The 23,497-nt window shown below is 39.5% G+C and overlaps 1 protein-coding gene across 1 annotated transcript; it reads left to right on the forward strand.

Annotated features, from left to right (window-relative positions):
• Nucleotides 1-1,249: 1,249 nt before the first annotated feature.
• Nucleotides 1,250-17,061, forward strand: LOC148931835 (uncharacterized). Its single transcript, XM_089064916.1, has 3 exons — nucleotides 1,250-1,711; nucleotides 10,615-10,788; nucleotides 16,564-17,061. The coding sequence occupies exons 1-3, from the start codon at nucleotides 1,250-1,252 to the stop codon at nucleotides 17,059-17,061; spliced, it is 1,134 nt and encodes a 377-aa protein (XP_088921042.1).
• The last annotated feature ends 6,436 nt before the right edge of the window (nucleotides 17,062-23,497 follow it).

Below are 23,497 nucleotides of genomic sequence, written 5' to 3' on the forward strand. Positions count from 1 at the left end.
TTTAGCTGTTTTATTGGGCTTTGGGTTTTGGGCTATTTTATTGGGCTCATAGCAAATCAATAATGTTAGTCTAACTTCATTAAATAATAAACAAGAAGGCATCATCTAAAATGGCTAAAAACAATCATAACATATACTTTTAGAAAACCATATTCTTATGAATTAATAGTACGAAAGCGAAAATCAAATCTTATCCACCTACTTAATTTTTATGAAGTTCACTCAATTTTAACTTGCAGATATTTAAATGTCTTTACTTAAAACTTCTGAGAACTAATTGTACATGACACAAATTAAGTTGGTGTCCATATTTTAATTTTCGCTATGACTATCTCAATTTTATTTTGGTTGTTATACCATAAAGAGAGTAAACATAGATCACTCTTTCAGATTGCATTAAAAATATAGAGAGTAGGAAAATTTCTTTCTGTCGTTCCTCTTTTGATTTGAATAAATTAATCAGGCATTTTCCCAACCAAAAAAAAAGTAAAAAGTAACATAATAGTACAAAATAAAAATCAAATAGAATATTCATACATTAAATTGTGAATGGCCAGGTATTGAAAATTCAAATCACCAAAACTTTAAGTATTCAACTAGTAGCTTTGAAAAACTCAATTTACTATTCTCATGTTCAGTTGTGTGAAATAGTAGACCTATTCATTGTAACCAATAAGAACTAGTTGTGACTTGTGTCTAACGTAATATGATACTATCATAGAAAACTTTTTATCTCAACAAAAAGAATAATATAGCACAATAACCAAAGTATTCACGAAATGAATCACCTAGTATTTCACTTTGAATTTTCTCTTTGCTTTTATCCTATAGTTGTCGGCTTCCCGACAAATTCCCTAATGAAAGTATGAACTTTTTGTCTTCTTTACGGCAGGTTGTCTTAACTATTTTGTGTGTGCGTGAAATATACATATGAAAATACTCCCACTGAAATTTTATCACATTTTTCTATTTCCGCCCATTCACAAAATTTATCATATTCCACTTTTTACCAGTAGTGGATCCCCACATTCCACTAACTTATTCTCACCCATACGCTACCAACTTTTATTATAAAACTAATATTTTAAAAGTAAGACCCACGTGCTACCAACTTTTTCAACCCACTTCTATTACATTTCTTAAAATTCATGCCCAGCCAAACTGTGACAAAATTTGGTGGACGGAGGGAGTAATATATATACGTCATGAGTTTGGAAATCACAAGCTTATCTGTCAAACAAAGGCGAAAATGGAGTTTGGCGAAACAATGGTTTCGATATTACCAAAAAAGAAACTATACGATGCTGCAACAACAACGGGCGATATAGCAGCATTCCAAACACTCTTGCAACAAGATCCATCTCCCGTTGATCAAGTTTCATTTGCACGTTCAAGAAATCTCCTTCACATTGCAGCTGCAAGTGAGCACGTTGAGATTGCCAGAATGTTGTTAGCCGTAGCCCCCGATGAGATGTGCTGGTGGATCGATGATCAAGGGCATGTTGAGATCTTGAAGAATCTGCTTGAAAATGACTTGTCTCCTGCTATGGAGAGACTTCATCGGGGCCAGACTTTGTTGCATTTGTGCGTGAAACATCGTCAGCTTGAGACGTTGAAGTTTTTGGTTGAAAAAATGCGTGATCTTGCGAATGTGAAGGATGATGATGGGGAGAAGGCCTTCAATTTGGCTGTTAGGTGCAATCGAGATGAGGTAAGGCCACTTTTTCTTTGGTTGTCAATTTATCACTGAGTAAAACTCGTGTCATTACTTATAATCCCTCCGTCCCCGATTAAGAGTCACACTTTTTCATTTCGGTCTGTCCCCAATTAAGAGTTACACTTCATTTTTACCATAAATAGTAACTAGGTCCCACATTCCACTAACTCAATTCACTCACATTTTATTATAAGAGCATCCGCAATGGTAGGCTAGCCATCGGCTAGCCGATTGACGTGGCTAGCCGATCGGCTAGCCGAACCATTGGAGTAGGCTAGCGGGAAATCGGCCAAAATTTCGGCGTGGGCTAGCCGATCGCGTTGCGCTGGCCGATGCGCTAGCCGATGCGCTGGCCGCCATTGTGGCGTGCCGATCGGCCAGCGATCGGCCAGCGCTATTTTTTAATTTTTTTAATTTTTTTTTTGAAAAAATATATAATGTATTTTTTAAATGTTTTTTTATGAATTTTTTTTAATTATGTAATTTTTAAATAGGCACACAGACGACGGGCTAGACCCAATACAAATTTAAGACCTAAAATGGATTCAAAGCATACTAACATTTGTTAATGTATTTTTTAATAAATTAGTGAGGAGTAGAGTGGGGCGGTGGCTCGTGTGTGGAAGCCCGGATTTTATTTTATTATGTAATTTTTTTTTATTTTTGGTTAATGTACTTTTTTTATTTAAATAAAATTAACGAATTTTTTCAGTATATGTGTCGTAAATTTAATTCCGTAAATGTAGTATATTTTGAATTATTTTTATTGCGGCTGGCCTATGGCTAGCCTATGGCTGGCCTAAATCTGATGTGGCAGGTGGTTTTTTTAGTGTTGCTGACGTGGCAGGGGAGAGAATGGCTGGCCTATGGCTGGCCTACCGACCATTGCGGATGCTCTAAAACCAATATAAAAAAATGGGTCCCACATTCCACTAACTTTTTCAACCAACTTTTCTTTACATTTCTTAAAACCCGTGCCCGCTCAAATAGTGACTCCTAATAGGGGACGGAGGGAGTACTTATTTGTGAGTTAGTAGAGAGAGAATAAAGTAAGAGAGAAGAAAAAGTAGAGAGAGTATTGTTTCCATTTTTAGAAACGTTTCATTTTTAACGGGACAGACCAAAAAGGAAATCGTTTCATTTCTAATGGGACAGAGGGAGTAGTTCTTAGATATTCAAATCAAGGACCTAGATTATCGCCTCTACTGTCAATATGATAAAAAAAAATCAATAAGGGTATTAAGGTCAATTTACAACAATTAGTTGTAACTAACTTTTGAAAAATATCTTATAACTTTAAAATGCATATAACTTTCTCGATTTAAATTATTTTTTCGCACAACATATACCAAATTAAAGATAATTTCATAAAGATTCTAACGAGATCTCACTTGCATATGTTCATATGTCAAAATTAGAAAAAAAATTTGAAATTTTCAATTTTTTCGTACAGCAACAAATGTCAACATAGTACATAAAATATGTCAATATAATACATGTAGAATGTCATTCTTAAAACAATGTGTTGACATAAGCAATGTGTTGATATTTTCAAAACACTATATTGACATTTTCATCTAAAGCCCTAATTTGGTAGTTTTTTTAATTTTTTTTAATTTAATTAATAAAAATAAAAATTACGTGTGGCAAATTTTAGACCACTAGATTTCTAGAATCCTATAGTTTTAAATTAGTGTAGTTAACCACTCGAGATTGAGTTCGCAATTGATCACTCACCTAGTTGTAGTAAGTATATATATACAGTATCATTTTTCATACTCTTAAAAGGCCAATATGAAATAGCTGGTTTAAACAGAATTTATGAATGTTTATATATAAAATTATAAATCGCATGGCTTAATCACTCTATGCATGTAAGAATACCAAGATAGAATGAATAATTAACAAGAAGATCAAGTAAAACTATGTATATAAACTGCTTGGTTAAATTACCATATTCTCGATTCGTCAGAATTCTAATTGAATGAAATGGTATCACCGTCTGGGTGCTATTGCAGCCTTACTGATTGTAGCATTCCATCAAACAGTTGGAGCTCGTTCCTAAACACCAAGATTCTCAATTAATAGGTGTGCTTTCAACATCACGTTGAATATGATAAAAACAGCGTGTGATCAGATGAATGATTGCAACATCCCCACGCTGCAGTCTCCGTCTCTTCCACGCAAAATACGATTTCTCTACATAACCACACACGATTACTAACACATAGATTCCCACAAACACCGACACTACCTCAGCAACAATCTCCCCAACCGTCTCCGTTTCCACCGGATTCGTCATGATCAAGGAAGCTCCATAGCTCACTCCAATCGCCGCCATCGCCGCCAGCGTCGCATACCAGCTCACCATCACGAAGACGAACGCGTTCGTCGGCGCTCGAACAGCCACAAGGAAGATCACAAGGACAGACGAGACGAAAGCCGCGGTGTTAGCACGAGAGAAGTGCTTGTATAGCGTGGGATGAGTGGATGCCATCACTGCTTTGCCGGCTCTGTGTGATGACGTGTCGTCCTGCCACCCCCCTCCCGGGGGATTAACGGCTGCATGGAACGCCATCGCGGCGATGAGGCCGACAACTACCATTGTCATGCCGGTGATCTCGCGGAAGAGGTCGAGGAACGGCTGATGCGACAAACATAGTAAGAGAGCTTCGGTTTCGGAATAGGTGGTTGTGTGTTGGGGGCTCTCTCTCATGATGTCGAGTGGTGTTTTGCCCATGGAATTTGCTGTTAGCTTCTCTATTTTGTTGTTTTTGAGGAGGTATCCTACCATCTGAGATTTTGAGATAATGATTCAAGTAACAAATGGAGTAGTTCATGGTGAAGATTGTGGAAAACAAATGTTACTCCCTCCATCCCTTAAATTTTGTCACATTTTTCCATTTTTGTCCGTCACAAAATATTTGTCATATTTCATTTTTTATCATTTTTTAGTGGTGGACCAATATTCCACTAACTTATTCCTACTCACATTTTATTATAAAACTAATATGTACTTTATAAAGGTAGGACTCACTGTCCATTCACGTTTTCAACTCACTTTCTATTACATTTCTTAAAACCCGTGTCCGGCCAAAGTGTGACAAAATTTATTGGACGGAGGTAGTACTTGATAACAATAAATTCTAGTAGCGACTTTGATGTGGAGTGTGTAATCGAGACAAATAGAAAACATAAAGAGACACAGATTTACGTGGTTCACCAACGTTGTGTAGGCTACGTCCACGGTCAGGAAAGGAGTGTGATTGTGTTCAGGTTATTCTCATATTACTGATTTATGCGCCTTACTTCTATATAAATACGCACACAGACAACGGGCTAGGCCCAATAAAACAATTAGCCCCCGTTTAGCTAGCGGCAAACAGTTTCAAGGCATACTATCGGAGTGATTAAATGTCCTTGCTTTTGACTTGGACGCAGAAATTGTTTTAATAGAAGCTTAACTAAGCCGGATTTCTTACCGTCAAATTGGTACATATTAAAAATTATACGTACAAAAACTCATGACAATAATATTTAACATTCCATATTTTAAAAATAGGAGTATATATCATAATTATACTTTTCATTTCTCAATTTATCATTTTCTTCATTTCTCAAGGAAATCTTTTTAGAGATATTTTTCTTCATTTCTTTCTCTAATGCCAGCCCTTAATTCCTAATCCCCCAACCTTTAACAATTTGGTATTCATCATGAATGCATGACTAAAGTATTAAGAAAAGACAAAAAATGAATGGCTACCTAATCCATCATGATGCAACCTATAATTTTTTTTGTTTATATATCCATAAAAAAAAGAGTTGGTACTTACCTCAACTTGATTGCACCTAACAGCCAAATGCACTAAGATATAAGTAATGTTAGTGGAATATGGGGACTATATTATTAGTAAGAGAGAAGGGAAAAAAGTAAGAGAGAAGTTGTTGAAAACCTTTTTTTTTAAATGTGCTCTATTTTTCGTGGACAATCAAAAATGACAAATGTGCTCTAATTTTTATGGATGGAGGAAGTAATAAATAATTAAAGTAGAGAAGAAGTAAAATAAGAGAGATTAATATAGAGAATACTCTTTTGTATATTATTCCGCCTCTTACTTTACTCTATGTGCACTTTAACTATTTATTACTATATTTTTTTTCCAAAATGAGTGCTTAAATGAAACGCCTCTCCTCTGCTACAGAGGAAGTAATTGTCATAGACGAATTGTAGAAAAAGAATTTACCATCATTTTTATATGCTCTTACCACAAATGACAAATTTGTTTTAAATTTGTTTTAATAAGTTTCATAAATACTCTTTTTATCTTAGTATAATTAAGAATGTTTGGAACTAATGTTTTTTTCATTATTTAGAATAATTATATAGTTTGTGATGATATGATTTTAATGATTAAGGGTGGAATTAAACTATGATGAAAGTATTTTATTCGATGAAATATTGGACTACATATATGTTGGGGAGAATAAAATAAATTAAATGCTCCTTTCATTTTGCTCAATAAGATGGAGTATCAAAATAGGGTAAATATAATTATTTATCACTAATTTTTATACCATTTGACCGGTCATTCTTTCTTCCAATGCTAGAGATATATCCAAAAAAAAAGAAACAGATCTTTACCACTCCCCTGTTCATCTTTCTTCCCCACGCCGTCTCGTCATAACTCTTCCTTCTTTCCATAATTCCTCTTTTTGCATACTTCTCTCGGCCTCTTCTCCACTTCACCGCCCAAATCTTGTTTTCTTCTTCCTGATTCTACTTTCAATTTTAGAAAATCGGGCGCGGGGTTCACTGGCTCTTGGGGTGGAGACTAGTCGGAGGAAGGCCATGTAATGGGGAGTCTGGGTCTGGGGCTGGCCAAGCCCCCGCTGGCGCGGGGGCTTGTCCCCATGTAGTTCCGCCCGGTGAGTATAGATTGTGTGGAGTATGGAACCTGAAAGGAAGTTAAATAATCCCAGCAAGGCTCAAAGGAAATTTACCTAGTACACAATTATATTTTAGGCCCAATTAGAATTTGTTGGAAAAATAAATTGATATGTCCCATGTATGTTGGAAAGAGAATGTTTGGAGCCCAACTTGTTGGGAAGAGAACAACATTTATATTGTGGAGTTCCAATAAGTATAGTTCCTAGGTATATTTATATCTAGGAACTATAAATATCTATGTAGTATGTATCTCAAATAACAATTCAAATCTATCAAAATGTAGTCTTCAAGAGTTCTTTAGTTTTATTTTCCGCATTTTACTTTTCAACATGGTATCAGAGCAGGTTTGATCCTTACATGGATCGATCTGTGTCTATAAAAGAAAAAAAAAAAAATGAAAACCCCCTCGAGAAAAAAAGGAAGGAGGCAACCAACTTTGTTGGGAAAGTGTTGGAGGAATTTGTGAGTATAGATCCAAGTTGGTGAATCTCACTAAGGTTAGAGCTCTCTAGAATGATCTTTCGGAAGTTGAGGGCTGGAACTATGCCCGACGGGAAGTTCTTCACCAGCAAAGTGACGGCATAAAAAGACCCGATGGATGAAGTTGTTGCTCTACTAATGACCAACCGTGGTGGAGATGGCAGCGGCGAGAAGCAAGGTTGGTGGCTGAACAGTGCTGGCAGCAGCGGCGTTTGCCCGCTGAGTGAAAGAGCTGTGGCGCTAGATGATCGAAGCGAACAATGCGAACGACGGAGTTGTGTCACCGCGAAAAAGCAGTGGGAAAATCAGAGGCAATTACCTCACAAGGCCCTTGTTCTGGCGAATTGGGAAAAAGAGGAGATGAAGTCCCTGACAGCAGCTACGCACACAACCGCAGTCAAGAGAAGAAAACAGAGGAGTAATCCTCGGTTTGTCCAGCCGAGGGGGAGAGGACTACCGCATCCGGAGAAACCAGAAGGAGGCATCTCGACGGAAAGGAGACATGACTGAAGTTTACACCTTCAACTAGGCTGTAAACTTGGGTGTCGGAAAAGTGTTTCCAAATGGAGGTGCAAACTAAAAGTGCATTGGCGCCGATGAACAGATTGTCACCAAGAAGAGAAGATTCAGGAAATGAGTCAAAGCAGTCGAAGATTTATCCGGTAGAGGGGGAGAGGAAGTACACTACCGGAAGATTCGTCTCCACTTCTACCAGCCATAGTGGTGTGTGCAGCCAGTTAACCAGAAAAGAAAGCAGCTACGAAGGAGGCGCGGTGCACGATTGACGAAAGAGTCGAGGCTTGAATCGGCGAGGAAATCTGTTGTGATGACGGCAAGAGGAGAAAGCGAAGTGAAAGAGTGGTTGGAGAAGTTTCACCGCCGGCTAATGGTGACACAATTTGTGAAGGGATGACGGGCAGCCAATCTAGTAGCCGAGAAGAAGAGGCTGCCCGGAATAGGGGAGCACAATACCAAAGAAGCAGGTGACCGGAGTTACAAATGATGTTGTGCAGGTGATGGAGAAAAGATGGCCAGCCGTGATGAGGAAGGAGAAGTCGAGACTTCCAGAAAGGGAGCCGAGAAAAAGCAGTCTTTGATGTCGGAAGTGCAAGTGTACAACACAAGAGCAGATCCAAAATGAAGTCTTTAGTCAGTGAATCATCCGAAAGAGAAGGAGAACACTACCATTGTCGGATGATTTAACCCACCGCCGGAGAAGGTGAGTGAATAACGAGGGATAGGCGTAATGGTGCCTGGATGAATGCTGAGAAGAGAGCAGCGAAAGCAGCCCGTAGAAAATGAGCCGCCGAGAAGGGCAAGGCACTGATCTAGCATATGCAGTCGAGAAAGTTGCACCCTGCAGAGCTGAAGGCCTGTGTTAGGGAAGATGCGACAAAGGAAGCAGTCACCGAGAAGATATCGCTGGCTGTAAGGAGCCGCGAAGTTTGGCTGCGACTCACCGAAGGAGGCCGCCATGATGAAACCGAGAGGGGCAACCAAAGTGAAAGGTTGATTGGAGAGGTCTCACCATTGGACAAAGAGCAGAGGTACCCGGAGGACAGGTTGTGCAGGAGTTAAGCCTTCTCAGTCTAGGGTTTCCAAAATAGGATAAAAGATGGAAAGAAGAATCATGGGTCATCCTCCATATCTTGGGCCCAACGGTAAAAAATGGCTCAATCATATTGCCCACAAGATTTGTTCTATATAATAAATGCAGCCTCCAAGAAGTGTGAGTTGGGCTTTCAGCTAAGCTCAAATTTGAAGAATTGCATCAAGACGATGTCTTTTGCATAATGCATATGAATAAACTCCTCGACAAGAGTCAAAACTGTTTGAAAAATTGAAGATGGCTCCTAATGGCATGAGCTAAAACTGCCGAAGATGGCTCCTAATGGCACGAGCTAAAACTGCCGAAGATGGCTCCTGGATATGAGCAAAAATTGTCTAAGAACGCTCCTAGATACGAGTTAAAACTATCTAAGATGCTCCTGGATACGAGCTAAAATGTCTAAGAAGGCTCCTTGACATGAGTTGAAACTTCCAACCAAAAATTGAATAACTCTATGACACGAGTTAAAACTGTCAACCAAAAAATGAAGAAGCTCCTTGAAATGAGTCTAAACTCTCAATGATGAAGAGGTCCTTGATAAGAGCCTAAACTTTCAATGAAGAAAAATGAAGAAGCTCCTTGAAACGAGTTTAAACTTTCAATGAAAAAAAATAACTCCTTGATACGAGTATAAATTATCAATGATGAATTAAAGAAGCTCTATGATACGAGCATAAACTGTCAATGAAAAGTGAAGAACTCCTGAATACGAGTATAAACTATATGTCAAAGTGAAGATCGTGCAAGTTAAGTGTCGAAAAAACTCGATACTTAACTTGAGGGGGAGTGTTGGAAAAATAAATTGATGTGTCCCATGTATGTTGGAAAGAGAATGTTTGGAGCCCAACTTGTTGGGAAGAGAACAACATTTATATTGTGGAGTTCCAATAAGTATAGTTCTTAGGTATATTTATATCTAGGTCCTATAAATATCTATGCAGTATGTATCTCAAATAACAATTTAAATGTATCAAAATGTAGTCTTCAAGAGTTCTTTAGTTTTATTTTCCGCATTTTACTTTTCAACAGAATTTTATCATAACTAGAATAAGGTTTCATTATTATATATGCATATAGGGGTGCATTAATATTATAACTAGAGAATGTGATCAAATGCAAACTCCAAATATGGTACAAACTATAATTTGGAACGTTAGAAAATATCAACAGATGGTAAAATAATAACAACAAAAAATGTCAACATAATGTCAACGGTTGATGTTGTGTTGAAATTGTATTGACATCAAAATCTTGAAATTTTACATTGTATTGACATTGTGTAGATACTATGTTGAAAAGTTTGGAGTTTGTACAATATAAGAGTTTGCATTTTATCACTAATATGTACTCCCTCCGTCCCATAAAATATACAACATTTGCTTTTTGGCACAGGATTTTATGTAGTGTTATTTTGTGAGTTAATGAAGAGAGAGTAAAGTAAGAGAAAAGAAAAAGTATAGATAGTAGTGTTTCTATTTTTAGAAATGTTTCATTTTTAATGGGACAAACCAAAAAGAAAAACGTTTCATTTGTAATGGGACGGAGGGAGTATAATACTAATAAAGATAGAACAATTTTTGAACACACCCTATATATATTCTTACATTTTATCATGTATCCAAAGTTTATTGTGAAAATCATTGTCTTAACATCGCTCCGAAACGTAGATATACATTGTATCGAAGTGGTTCGACTTTCATATTCATGATATTATCTATGCTAATATCCTAACAATACATACTAGTTATGGACATTTAAGCCTCTACATATCAAAGTCGGCTAATTTTTATTGAAATTAAGTTGGTGACTGACATTTGACTCTATTTGTTACGTGAATTAATTATTGCATCAATATCTCAGATGATACAATATTTGATGGATATGAATACAGTAGAGAAGTCCATCATCAACGATATAACCGACATGACAATGGTGGTGGTGGGCCTGATAGCCGCGATGGCATTCCAGGTGGCTGTCAGCCCCCCGGGCGGCTTGTGGCAGGATGACACGTCATCACACAAAGCCGAAAAAGCGGTTGTAGGGATCAGATTAGTCTAGATTCACTAATTACCGAGACCTCTTTGTTCTTGTACAAGAGAGCTCAGCCAAACTCTCACCCACGCGGCTGATTTACACAAGTAATACAAACTAAGATTGCTATGAATCTTGTTCTAACTATTACAAGGTCTTAAAGCTGTAACTCCAACTTCAATTGTACTCAATCGCACCTGCACACTCAAGAAACAAGTTAGTAACACTAAGAGAGATCCTCTCGGATCTAAACACTAGAACTCAACTAAACACCAGAGAGTAAGAACAAGAGGTCTCGGTAATTAGTGAATCTAGACTAATCTGATCCCTACAGTGGTATCACAGCCACGGGGGGATTAGTCTAGCACGCCGAGTCGCATAAGGAGGTGGGCAAGTGGAATCCTCCTTCGAGAGGGGATTCACTCTGGTAAATTGGCTTATCCTTCTTGGTTTAAGTTTCTGTTTAGTGCCAACTATAGGCTTGGGCTTTTGTTTCTGGTAGACAGTCTCTGGCAAGGACTTAGGACTTCTGTGCTTTCTTTTCTCTGTGTTGCTTCCGCTGGTTCTTGTGCTCTGTGATCTGTGATCTCAAGTTACTTGACCACCAAGCATCTTGTACTGCCCAAGTGACCCCCTGCGCCCTCCAGTAGTGAGTGATTGCGAGCTGGGATAGCCTTTGCCAGTCTTGCTCGTGACAGTCAAGGATTTGAGTCCCTTTCTGTTGTGTGAAAGCTCTTGGCCTGTTCTTGTGTTGCTGGTGTATGTCTCTGTCTCTGTGCTTTCAGGTGTGTAAGGCTGTGTGTTTCTGTCTTGCTTCTTGTTTTCTTGCAAATTTTCTTGTTAAAATGGCTCAACCTGTTGGTTTGGTTCCTTATAATGGTAAAAATGATTTTGCTATTTGGAAACAGAAAATGAAATGTATTTTGATCCAACAAAAAGTTTTCAAAGCTGTTGATGGTAAAGATGGTACTTTACCTGAGGATACTACTCAGGATAAAATTGATGAGATGAATGATCTGGCAAGGGCCACCATTGTGTTAAATCTATCTGATTCTGTGATTAGGAAAGTTGATCATGAGGAATCTGCTGCTGAAATGTGGAAATTACTTGATACTCTGTATACTGAAACCTCTATGTCTTCCAGAATGTATTTGCTTGAAAAATTGTTCAAATTTAAGCTTGATCTTGCTAAAGACATTGATGACAATGTGGATAGGTTTCAGAAGTTAGTTCAGGACATTAAGAGGTCAGGTGATAAAACCATAGATGAATACACAAGCATAGCCCTGATGAATGCCATGCCTGATTCCTGTAGTGATGTTAAGGCTGCCATTAAGTATGGTAGAGATTCTGCTCCTCTAGACCTCATTATTAGCTCCTTGAAATCTAAAGAAATTGAGCTTAAGGAAAGGGCTGCTGATAAGAATGCTTACAATAAGGTGTTGAATGTCAGGGGTAGGTCTAAATCTAGAGGGGGAAATGAGCCCAGTAGTAATTCTGGTAGTTCCTCAAACTCTAGGAAAAAGTTTAGGTCTAGGTCTAGAAGCAAGGATCCTAAAACCTATAGGAAGTGTTTCAACTGTGGTGATGTTGGGCACTATAAGAAAGAGTGTTCTAAACCTAAAAAGAATAAGTTCCCTAACAATAATTCCCAGGTTGAAACCCTTGTTAATGTTGCTACCTATGATAATGTTAATGTGAATGCCCCTCCTGCATGTCCCTTTACTTCAAATGATTGGCTGTGTGATTCTGGATGTACTTATCATGTGAGCCCTTTTAAGGAAGTGTTTTCCGAGCTGAAACCTGTTACTAAGACTTTTGTTTCAATGGCTGATGACAAGAAGTGTGAAATTCTTGGTATTGGCACTGTGTGTTTGAAGTTTGAAAATGGTTATGTGCTCAGCCTAAAGAATGTCAGATATGTTCTTGATCTATGCTATAATTTGATGTCTTGTACTGCTCTTGAAAATGAGGGTATGGGGGGGAAGTGGGGGAAGGCTGTATGAAGATTTGCAGAGGTTCTATGTGTCTTTTCAAAGCTCAGAAAAAATGTGGCTTGTATGTGTGTAATGCTGTGCCTCTTGCATGTGAAAAAGCTTATGCCAATGTAGTTAAAACTGACAGAACCATGTTGTGGCATAATAGGCTAGGGCATATGAGTGCAAAAGGCTTGAGTATCCTGAAAAAACAGGCTATTAGAACTGATAATGGCCTGGAGTTTTGTAATAATCAGATGGATGATTTATGTGATAGCTTTGGAATTAAAAGACATAGAACTGTGCCTTATACCCCACAGCAAAATGGGGTTGCTGAGAGAATGAACAGGACTTTGCTTGAAAAAGTGAGATGCATGCTCTCTAAGTCTGGATTGTCAAAAAAGTTTTGGGGTGAGGCTTTGTTAACTGCTACTTATTTGGTAAATAGGTCTCCTTATGTGCCTCTGGTTGGTCAGTGTCCTGAGTATGTGTTCTATGGCAAGCCTCTTGTTTTTTCTCACCTAAGGGTTTTTGGCTGTACTGCTTTTGTGCATAATAAGTCTGATAAACTTGAGCCTAGATCTAGGAAAGGTGTTTTTCTAGGTTATCCTGAGGGTGTCAAAGGGTATAGAGTCTGGCTAAGGGATGAACCTGGGTTCAAGGTCATAATAAGCAGGGATGTTGTCTTCAATGAAGATGAATTCCCCTGCTTAAGACTAACATTGAGCCCAGATCCTATAGATGTGGACAATGAACCTCTTCACTGAGGTGGAGTCCACAGAAAAACTCACTGGTGTGGAGCATCCCAGTGGTGCTCCAAGTGAGGTGGAGCAGCCATTTTGGAACACTTATCCAGTCTATACTCCTAATGAGACACTTGATGAAGGAAACCCAAATTTGCTGCATAATAACCTGCCCAAAATGTTGATGACAATGTGCCTAATTTGCATAATAGCCCTGTTAGAAACTCTCCTCCTATTCCTGTTCAGAATGTGATAAATAGCCCAAGTGGCATTCAAAATGCTATTGATAATACTAACTTGCATGATAATGTGTTTTCTAGAGATAGAACTAGAAGGGTCAATGTTGGTAAACCCTCTAGATATGATGGTTTTGTTGGTTTAGTTGCTCTGATTAATTTGGCTTTCAATGTTTATGAATCTGATGGTGATGAGCCTCAAACCTATAAGCAGGCTACTAAGTCTAAATTCTGGAGTCAGTGGCATAAAGCCATGATGGAGGAGATGCATTCTCTGAAAGTTAATTTCACTTGGATTCTTGTACCTTTGCATTTTGGTGCATCTGTTGTTGATTGCAGGTGGCTTTATAAACTGAAAAATGAGGTGGAGGGCCTTAGGTACAAGGCCAGATTAGTGGCAAAAGGCTTTACTCAACAAGAGGGGGTGGATTACACAGAAATCTTTGCCCCTGTTGTTAAATTCACAACTGTTAGAATGATGTTGGCTTTGTGTGCTCATTTTAATTGGGAATTAAAGCAGATGGATGTTAAAACTGCCTTCTTACATGGTGATCTTGATAAGCCTATTTATATGAAACAGCCTGAGGGCTTTGTTGATCCCAAGTTTCCCAATCATGTGTGCTTGTTGAAAAAGGCCCTTTATGGTTTAAAACAGTCCCCTAGGCAGTGGAATATCAAGTTTAACACATGTATGCAAAAGTTAGGTTTTGTCAGAAGTACTTTTGATGCTTGCTTGTATGTGAAGAATCTTGATACTGTGCCTGTGTTCCTGCTACTATATGTTGATGATATGCTTTTAATGGGTCCTTGTTTGAAAACCATTAAGGGGGTGCAAGCTCCCTTGAGTGAGAATTTTGACATGAAGGATCTAGGTGATGCTCAGAAAATCTTAGGGATTAATATCTGTAGAGATAGGAGTAGCTCCACCCTTGTGTTGCATCAAGAACCATATGTGTACAAAATTCTGAAAATGTTTTAACATGTTTGATGCTAAGCCTGCTTCTGTGCCTTTAGCTGCTCATTTTATGTTGAGTAAAGATTTGTGCCCTAAGTCTCAGTCTGAAATTGATGCTATGAAAAGAATTCCCTATGCAAATGCTATTGGATCTGTTATGTACTTGATGGTTAGCACTAGGCCTGATATTGCCTATGCTGTGTCTTGTCTTAGTAGATATATGTCTAATCCAGGTCCTGTTCATTGGGAAGCTCTGAAATGGCTTCTTAGATACTTGAAGCAAAATGCTAAGTATGGTTTGTGCTATTCTAAATGTGATGATGGTGTTTTACTAACTGGTTTTGTGGATTCCAACTATGCTAATGACAGAGATAAGAGGAGTCAACCACCTCCTATGTATTTTCAGTGTGTAGGTCTTGCATAAGCTGGAAATCACAGCTGCAGCACATTGTGGCTTTGTCCACCACTGAGTCAGAGTATATTGCTATCACTGAGGCAATGAAAGAGGCTGTATGGTTAAAGGGAGTACTTTCTGAACTCAAGTTTGTGAAATCCTCTCCTGTGTTGTTCTCTGATTCTCAATCTGCTATTCAGTTATGTAAAAATCCTGTTTTTCATGATAGAACAAAGCATATAGATGTAAGGTTTCATTACATTAGGGATGTTGTAGAAAAGGGTGAAGTGTTTCTTCAAAAGGTGCATACTGATAAAAACCCAGCTGACATGGAAACTAAACCCTTACCTTTGGAAAAACTTCTTTTCTGCATTAAGTACTTGCATTTTGATCTAGGTTAGGTTGCATGTCCCGGGGAAAGACCTCAGCCACCTTATCAGCTGTGGTAAGGGTGGTAGGTGACTGGAGGCATAAAGACCTATTAGACTAATGGGTGTCAGCCCCTCTGGTGTTCCCAAAATGCTTGTGGACTTAGTCCTTTGGTGCTGAGGGATCTACCTTGTAGGTTGTGATGATTATACCTTAGCCCTCAACACTTGGTTGGTTTCCCAGAATAAAAGTCCAAGGTGGAGTATGTTGGATATTTGGATGGACTCTTATTTGGGCTGTGTTATTTCTTAAGCCCAGATGTTATTAATAGGGCTGAGCCCAATTACTTAACCCCTCTCACCAGATGCTGCCACGTGCCTCTCTCTTTGGATGATGGCTTCCAAGCCGTTGGATGTAGGGTTGTTTGTGTTAAGTGAGAATGGGGTTGTTGCCGTTCTCATTCATTCATCATCTCTCTCTCTCTCTTCCTTGTGACTCAGAGCATCTCTCTCTTCTCCCCTCTCTTCTCTGGTGTTCTTCCGGCCATCTCTTGGTGATCTTCCATGGTTCTTTGAGTGTAAGATCAGTTGTGAGGGCTGGTATGAAGCAATCTCTTCGATTGCTTAGTTCTGGAGAAGTTTTAGGGTTTGTGAGAACTTGAAGGCCGTGAGTGGATAATTTGTTCGGTGGATCTAGATCTGGTGTGAGGGGTTTCATTAGTGGAGGTGTTGGTGGTTTGAGGGTTAACTCTATCCAATCCATTGGTGCTCCCTTGGATCTAATTCTGGAAGAATAGATCAGTGTTTGGTTGTGGCGGGTTCTGAGCCAAGTTTCTTTGATCTCTTGTTCTTACTCTCTGGTGTTTAGTTGAGTTCTAGTGTTTAGATCCGAGAGGATCTCTCTTAGTGTTACTAACTTGTTTCTTGAGTGTGCAGGTGCAATTGAGTACAATTGAAGTTGGAGTTACAGCTTCAAGACCTTGTAATAGTTAGAACTAGATTCATAGCAATCTTAGTTTGTAGTACTTGTGTAAATCAGCCGCGTGGGTGAGAGTTTGGCTGAGCTCTCTTGTACAAGAACAGGTCTCGGTAATTAGTGAATCTAGACTAATCTGATCCCTACAGCGGTGATGGGATCTACTCATCCCAAACTATACAAACTATTCTCTCGTGCTAACACCACCACTTTCATTTCGTCTCTCCTCGTAATCTTCCTCGTCGCCTTGCAAGCGCAGACGCATGCATTGTTTTTCGTGATTGTCATCTGGTATGCAACATTCGTGTCGATGGCATCTATTGGAATGAGTTATGGAGCTTCTTTATTCATGACGAATCCTATGGAAACACAAACACTTGACAAAATTGAGGATATTGTAATCTTTGGATTCATGAGCATCCTTGTATTAGTATGTGTCTGGATTGTTATAAAGGTGTCGCATTTCAGGTGGAAGAGACTGAAAATTCCGGATGGAGATCTCACAATCACGGATCGGATTGGTGAAGTTGCAATAAAAAAGAGTGCGGAGATGTACTCAAAACCATGGGGTAAGATTATGAGCAATGTGTTGAGTATTTCCACCCCATGTGGAAGCTTCCATCTTTGACCATAAAAGATTGGTGAAGATGTTGCAATAAATGCAACAAGATAGAAATGGCAGTATTTACACTATGTAAGTCCACACATGGCATCCTCCTTCAACTATTGCGGCTATAGGGACGGCTGTAGTGGCGGTTGTAGGGGAAGAAAATTGCAGCTCAATTGCTCTATAAATACAGCTCACTTCCATCGGTGAAGAAGTGTGCAAGAGCTGAAAATCACATCAGCTAGTGAGAGAGGGAGCAAGAGAGAGTTTCGGTGAGTGCATTTTGAGAGAAGAAAAAAGTGAGGAAAAATTCCTATCTCCCTTGAAATTGTAGCTCACTCCTCTTGTGTGTATTCCAAGTTATTCAACTTGAGATTTGTATTTCCCCTATAGAGTGTGTAGGGAGAATTTGTAAGCCTACTATATACATAGTGGAAGATTTAGACTTCGGTCTCGTGGTTTTTCCCGATTTGGGTTTTCCACGTAAAATTCTCGTCTCACGTTTTATTCTGCACCAAATTTATTTTCTTGGTTTGGTCCCATTATTTAATCCAGCAAGAGGGAAAAGAATTATCCTGGTTCTGCTGCGCAAGTATCAATTTATTTTTGATACTCTTTGATAATTATCACCACTTTTCCCAACAAGTGGTATCAGAGCCACCATCGTGGTTCTGAGGCAGATTAAAAATGGAGGAATCATCTTCGCTTGGTGGCATGTTCAAATTGAGCGGATCGAATTACTCAATTTGGAAGCCAAGCATGTTGGATCTTCTCTACTGTAAGGATCTCTATTTGCCCTTACATGGAGATGATGCCAAACCAAAGGATATGAGTGATGATGAGTGGATCATCATGCACAGAAAAACTGTTGGTTACATCCGGCGCTTCATCGAACACAGTATCTTCCATCATTTCGCCAATGAGGAAAAGGCTGATGTTCTCTGGAAGAAAATGGAAGCTATGTTCGAGAGGAAAAATGCCTTGAACAAAGCATCCATCATCAGAAAAATCGTTCGATTGCGATATGTGGAGAGTGCCAACATGACGGAGCATCTCAATGCATATCAGGGTCTTATCAACCAATCCATCAACATGAAGATTTCTCTTGATGATGAAGTGATAGCCCTATTGCTACTAAGTTCGTTGTCGGATAGTTGGGACACTCTTGTGGTGTCGATCAGCAACTCAGCTCCAGGGGGAGCACTGACCTTGCAGATGGTCAAAGATTGTCTTCTTAATGAAGAATCCAGAAGAAGAGAGCAAGATCATTCTTCTGAGACAAAGGCGATGGTTGCTGAACATAGTGATCGAGGGAGAAGTAAAAATAGAAACTCTCAAAACACAAGAGACAAATCCAGGGGAAAGTCTAAACACAAAAAGGACTTCAAATGCCATTATTGCGGTGGTCCAAACCACTACGATAGAGACTGCAGAAAGAAGAAAAGAGATCAAACGCGGGGAAATAATGAAAATACTGAGAAGGACACAACGGCAGTTGCGACTGATGGTGATGTTGTCATAGTCTGCTATGACGCCTGTGTGAGTTCGTCATGCCAACAAACGGACTGGATCGTTGATTCGGGTGCATCATATGACATAAGACCATATCGTGATATCTTTACATCCTACACCGGTGGCAGCTTTCGCAAAGTCAGAATGGCCAATCATAGCGTGACAGAAGTTGCTGGTATAGGAGACATTCATCTGCTCACCGACACGGGATGCAAGCTTGTTCTGGGAGATGTTCGACATGTTCCTGATATCAGACTCAACATTATTTCCACCAGCAAGCTCGACGACGATGGTTACATCAACCATTTCGGCGAAGAAAAATGGAAGCTGATAAAAGGCTCCCTCATTGCAGCAAAAGTTAGAAAGCAAAATTCACTCTACTTGATGCATGCAACGTTGTCCAATGGAGAGGTGAATGCAGTCGTCAAAAATTCCTCCATTGAGATATGGCATAAGAGGCTTGGACATCTGAGCCAGAAAGGTCTGGAGATCTTGTCTAGAAGAAGCCTCATCCCTGAGGTAAAAGGAATGCATTTGGAAACCTGTGTTGATTGTTTTGCCGGAAAACAACACAGAGTCGCATTCAAGAGCTTCTCTCCCTCAGGAAGAGCTCAACCTCTTGATTTGGTGCACACAGATTTGTGCTACATGAAAGACAGAACTCTTGGTGGCCCATTATATTTCGTCACTTTCATTGACGATTTTTCGAGAAAAGTCTGGTGTTTTGCTTTGAAAACCAAAGACCAAACCTTGGAGGTCTTTAAGCATTTTCAAGCAAAAGTCGAGCGGCAGACGGGAAGGAAACTGAAGTGTGTTCGTGCAGACAATGGCGGCGAGTACCAAGGCCCATTTGAGCTGCACTGCAAGAACCATGGCAGAGAGGATGAACAGAACGATTTGTGAGAGAATCAAATGCATGCTGTCGCATTCCAAACTGCCCAAATCCTTTTGGGGTGAAGCTCTGAGGACTGCAGTTGACTTGATCAACCTTTCTCCATCAACTCCTCTGGGCGGTGACGTTCCAGACCGAGTTTGGTCAAGGAAAAGACGTGTCTTACAAACACTTGAGAGTGTTTGGCTGCAGGGCGTTCGTGCACATTCCAAAAGATGAGAGATCCAAGAGCTTGATGACAAAACCAAACCATGTATCTTCTTGGGATACGCCCATGAAGAGTTTGGTTATAGATTATGGGACTCGGTTAGCAGGAAGGTCATTAGAAGCAGGGATGTCGTATTCCTTGAAGATCAAGTTCCTAATGATGCGAAAGAAAAGCCTGAATATAATTCAGAAATTCCCGTCAACTTAGATCCAGTTCCTTCGCCGACGGTTCAAGATTACGGGGGAGATATCCAACCGGAGCAAGGCGATCCGATTGATGATGGAGCAGGTGACGAGGAGATTCCACCTGCACAAAATGAAGTCCCTCCAGTCAGAAGGTCAGTCAGAGAGAGACAACCTTCTACCAGATATAGCCCATATGAGTATATAATGCTCACTGATGGAGGAGAGCCACAGAGTTTTGCTGAAGCCATGGCGCATGACCAAAATGAGAAGTGGTTAGAAGCCATGAAGGAGGAGATGAACTCCTTACTCCAAAATCACACCTATGACTTGGTGAAGTTGCCAGCCGGCAAGAGGCCACTGAAAAATAAGTGGGTCTACAGATTGAAGGCTGAGGAGCATAGCTCACAACCAAGGTACAAGGCCAGACTGGTTGTGAAAGGTTTCTGCCAACGAAAAGGTGTGGATTTTGATGATATTTTCTCACCAGTGGTGAAGATGTCTTCAATCAGAGTCGTGCTCGCGATTGTTGCCAGCTCAGACCTGGAGATCGAGCAACTTGATGTGAAGACGGCGTTTCTGCAATGGAGATTTGGATAAAGAAATCTACATGGTCCAACCTGAAGGGTTCCAAGTCAAAGGGAAAGAGAACCTTGTGTGCAGGTTGAGGAAGAGCTTGTATGGCCTAAAACAAGCTCCTAGACTATGGTACATGAAGTTTGAGTCCTTCATGACGACCCATGGCTACAACAGGACTACCTCAAATCACTGTGTTTTCTTCAAGAAGCTCGCAGGAGGTGACTTTATCATACTGTTAGTCTACGTTGACGACATGCTGATTGTAGGCCATGATGCCAGCAAAATTGTTGAGCTGAAGAAAGAGCTTAGCGAGTCTTTTGCGATGAAAGACTTGGGCGCGGCTAAGCAGATCCTTGGAATGAAGATCTTCAGGGTTAGGAAGAGCAAGAAGCTCTGGTTATCTCAGGAACAATACGTTGAGAAAGTTCTTGAAATATTCACTATGAGCAAGTCCAAGCCAGTCACCACTCCACTTGCGGGTCATATGAAGCTCAGCTCGGCGCAATGCCTGACAAGTGAGACAGAAAAGGAAGAGCTGAAGAAGGTGCCATATGCTTCTGCGGTGGGCAGTCTAATGTATGCTATGATATGCACCAGACCAGACATAGCTCACGCAGTTGGTGTGGTTAGTAGATTTCTCTCTAACCCGGGAAAGGAGCATTGGACTGCAGTGAAATGGATATTTCGGTACCTGCGAGGTACTTCTAGACTTTGTCTGAAGTTTGGCGACAACCATATCCTACTAGATGGATATACGGATGCAGACATGGCTGGTGACATAGATTCCAGGAAGTCCACGTCCGGAATCCTGATGAGACTTGCAAGGGGAGCTATCTCGTGGCAATCGAAACTTCAAAAATGCGTGGCATTATCCACAACAGAGGCAGAGTACATAGCTATGACGGAAGCTTGTAAAGACCTGTTGTGGTTAAAGGAGTTTCTGCAAGAGTTGGGCTTGAAGCAAGAGAAGTATGTGCTTTACTGCGACAGTCAAAGCGCAATTCACTTGAGTAAGAATTCGAGTTTTCACTCAAGAACGAAGCATATTGATGTGAGGTATCACTGGATACGAGAAGCACTTGACGGAAAGCTTTTGCAGCTGGAGAAGGTGCACACCGATGAGAACGGTGCCGATATGCTTACCAAGTCCTTACCCCGAGATAAGCTTGAGATCTGCAGGCAAGAAACGGGTCTCATTGAATCCCCACATGAGGTGGAGGGGGAGAATTGTTGAGTATTTCCACCCCATGTGGAAGCCACCATCTTTGACCATAAAAGATTGGTGAAGATGTTGCAATAAATGCAACAAGATAGAAATGGCAGTATTTACACTACGTAAGTCCACAAATGGTATCCTCCTTCAACTATTGCCGCTATAGGGACGGCTGTAGTGGCGGTTGTAGGGGAAGAAAGTTGCAGCTCAATTGCTCCATAAATACAGCTCACTTCCATCGGTGAAGAAGTGTGCAAGAGCTTAAAATCACATCAGCTAGTGAGAGAGAGAGCAAGAGAGAGTTTCGGTGACTGCATTTTGAGAGAAGAAAAAAGTGAGGAAAAATTCCTATCTCCCTTGAAATTGTTGCTCACTCCTCTTGTGTGTATTCCAAGTTATTCAACTTGAGATTTGTATTTCCCCTATAGAGTGTTTAGGGAGAATTTGTAAGCCTACTATATACATAGTGGAAGATTTAGACTTCGGTCTCGTGGTTTTTCCCGATTTGGGTTTTCCACGTAAAATTCTGGTCTCGCGTTTTATTCTGCACCAAATTTATTTTCTTGGTTTGGTCCCATTATTTAATCCAGCAAAAGGGAAAAGAATTATCCTAGTTCTGCTGCGCAAGTATCAATTTATTTTTGATACTCTTTGATAATTATCACCACTTTTCCCAACACAATGAAAGTAACTAATTGAGTATGAATTGGTATCTTTCTATATTCGTGTAATAAGAAGTCCTCCATTGCATACTACATCCAGGGCTTGTAGTTATAACAGGTTATCAAGAACAGATGCTTGCCAAATGTTTGACGAAATGTTAGCAAGAACATTTGCTCTCTAACTGTTCGACGAAATGTCTCTCTATTGGTAGTGATAATTGTATTTAACACCGTAGATAGATATTGTAAGTAAGAACACGGAATAAGATTGATACATTCAACACATGATTCACAAACCAATCAGGAGCAATGGAAACAATTAGCAACTCATTTCAATATGGAAATCACCAAAAACAAGAAATTTATGGTTGATTCGATGATGATTAATGAATCAGTTGTCAAATAAGAACATTTGGACCCGACTTGGACTGGTGATCAGGAAAATAAACTAGTCGTGACCGACAAGTACATTGGCTGATGAGAGGGGATTCGTACTTTTGGGATAAGTTCTCTATTTGAACATTTTAATATGGTCCAACATGATCGTCTAAAGATTGTATATATTTATGAGTATTTATTTGAATGACTCGATACGTGATCTATTAAATTAATATAACTTATAGGCTCAAATGATTTTCTATAAGAGTATGAGGACTATTGTGCATATACTACCTATGATAACTTTAATTTTGTTGAAATTAGAGTTATAATAAAGTTAGAGATTTGTTCTCTAAATACATGATTATGGTCCCCAAGTGCAACCTATAAATAGATCAATAAAATCACATTCTTATTGATCAGGCCTATAATACTACTTCACATATTTCCACTTTATGTTTATCAATTGTATTTGTTGGAATGAGAAAATTAATTAGTTGGAGAACAAGAAGGCAAGTGAGGAAGTTTAGTATAATTAGAATATATTTTCCATGTATAGCTAGAATTAGAGCCTATAAAGGTTGTGTAACCATTGAGAGGATTAATTCAAGTCAATCACAATGTAGTCTTTACGGTTCTCCCGTCTTTTACTTTCTGCAATAGTCTTTTATATTCCGCATTTTACTTTTCAACAGTATTCAACATGTATGATTTATGTGAATCAATAATTTGATTCCAACAATTGGTATGAGAGCCAATGCATGTTGGAACGAATTGATAATTCGTTTATTTATGATTCTTTCATTGTTTGGATTCAATTTATGTAAATTA

Source organism: Salvia hispanica, chromosome 2 (assembly GCF_029641045.1).
Source record: "Salvia hispanica isolate PSC_SH4W2 chromosome 2, Shi_PSC_v1, whole genome shotgun sequence".
In the NCBI taxonomy this organism is placed as follows: Eukaryota; Viridiplantae; Streptophyta; class Magnoliopsida; order Lamiales; family Lamiaceae; genus Salvia; species Salvia hispanica.